A 1,830-nucleotide genomic window follows, 5' to 3' on the forward strand; every position below is an offset into this window, starting at 1 on the left:
GCAAGAACAGAGGAAAGAAGTTCTCATACTAGTTCTGCCAAATAACCATTAGTTCCTGACCCCTTCTTGAAATTTCCCATTCTGAGTGGGGTGAAGATATTGTTTATGATTTTAAAGCATCACCAATTACACTTCCAAAATGATGATACGTTCCAGATATTTATCACATTCCAGATATTATTTTTATAACTTTGCAACAATAATAGGTCTCACAATAAACATTTCCTAAGACTCAGTCAATGGAAAGGAGAAAAGTAAAGCTTTATGAGTAGAAACTTGAAGAATTATTAGTGCTCTTAAAGGGAACCTCTTGTAGTTATTCTGTGAGTATTTATGGAATGCCAGCAGCAAATCTCAGTATATAACCTTGTGGGGGAGATAACAAAGAAATAGAATGTCCTTTGACATCACTTGTAGGAATTCATCAATTCAATACACAGGTATTGACTATTTGCTTTAGCTCTTTTAGGCACTGGGGATGGATTTAGTGAACAAAACAAAATACCTGCCCATCAAGAATTTACTCTCTCATTTTAAATGTTAATATCTAACTTTCAGGAGCTAGAAATAGGAACTGGGGACTGAGGAAGTAGTAAATCAGTTCCCCTGAGTTTATCATTTTCTGAGTTTATCATTTATGTGAGTCCACATTTCCTAGCGCAGCAAATGTCCTTTCGTTACCTTATTTAGTGCGTCTTTCAGCTCCTTGTTCCTCATGCTGTAGATCAAGGGGTTCAAGACAGGGGTGACGAAGGTGTAGACAACAGACACCACACGACCTATTTCTGGGTTGTAGCTAGAGCTGGGGCGTAGATAGATGAGGCTACAGCAGCCATATTGGAGGAGAACCACAGTCAAATGAGAAGAGCAGGTGGAGAAGGCCTTGTGCCGCCCCTCTGCAGAACGGATCTTCAAAATGGCAACCACAATGAAGATGTAGGAGATGGAGATCAGGGAAAAGGGAATGGTAAGGATGATAACACTGACAATGAAGATCATGGCTTCTTGCATTCGAGTATCTCCACAGGCCAACCGCAAGATCGGGAGTACGTCACAGTAGAAGTGTGTGATCCTGTTGTGGCCACAAAATGGCAGGTGGAAAATCAGAGCTGTGAGTTGTAGGGCTAGAATGAAGCCAAGGACCAGAGCTCCCACTGCCAGCTGGGCACACAGCTGCCATCTCATGATGAGGGTGTAATGCAGGGGATCCCGAATAGCTACAAACCGGTCGTAAGCCATGATCCCCAAGAGGATACAATCAGCACTGCCCAGAAAGACAAAGAAGAACATCTGTGTGCCACAGCCAGTGAAAGAGATGGGTATTCTCCCCATGGTCAGGAGGTTGACCAAAGCGAGAGGAGCCACAGTGGAAGAGTAAAAGATCTCCAGAACTGCCAAGTTGGCCAGAAAGAAATACATGGGAGTGTGGAGTGAACGCTCTGCCCAGACAGTGAGGAAGATTGTGGCATTACCAAGGAGACTGCCGATATACATCAGCAGGAAGGCCACAAAAATAAGTATTTGTATCTCCAGGATAGGCGAAAATGGGTGAAAGTGGAACTGGAGGTCTATGGTTTGGTTTTCATCCCCCATAAAAGCGGCACATCAGGTTTTCTAGGACAAAAGAAAAATTATGTTAGGAAAGAAAGTACTTTGAGCTTTAGGATGAAGGTGGTGATACTGTGTTAGCACCTCTAGCTTTAATAATCTCGAAGCCGAGTTTATACTGGGCACATCACTCTCTAGTCTTGCTTGTGTTTGCCAGCTCACATTTTCAAGAGAGTTGGCTCAGGGTAACTAGAAAGCCTGCCGCTTTTAGTAAGAGCCAAG

The 1,830-nt window shown here is 43.1% G+C and overlaps 1 protein-coding gene across 1 annotated transcript; it reads right to left on the minus strand.

Annotated features, from left to right (window-relative positions):
- Window positions 1-654: 654 nt before the first annotated feature.
- Window positions 655-1,593, minus strand: LOC116880585 (olfactory receptor 10V1-like). The gene has a single exon (XM_032879895.1). The coding sequence runs from the start codon at window positions 1,591-1,593 to the stop codon at window positions 655-657; it is 939 nt and encodes a 312-aa protein (XP_032735786.1).
- Window positions 1,594-1,830: the final 237 nt, after the last annotated feature.

Source organism: Lontra canadensis, unplaced genomic scaffold (genome assembly GCF_010015895.1).
Source record: "Lontra canadensis isolate GAN:19392208 unplaced genomic scaffold, GSC_riverotter_1.0 scaffold66, whole genome shotgun sequence".
In the NCBI taxonomy this organism is placed as follows: Eukaryota; Metazoa; Chordata; class Mammalia; order Carnivora; family Mustelidae; genus Lontra; species Lontra canadensis.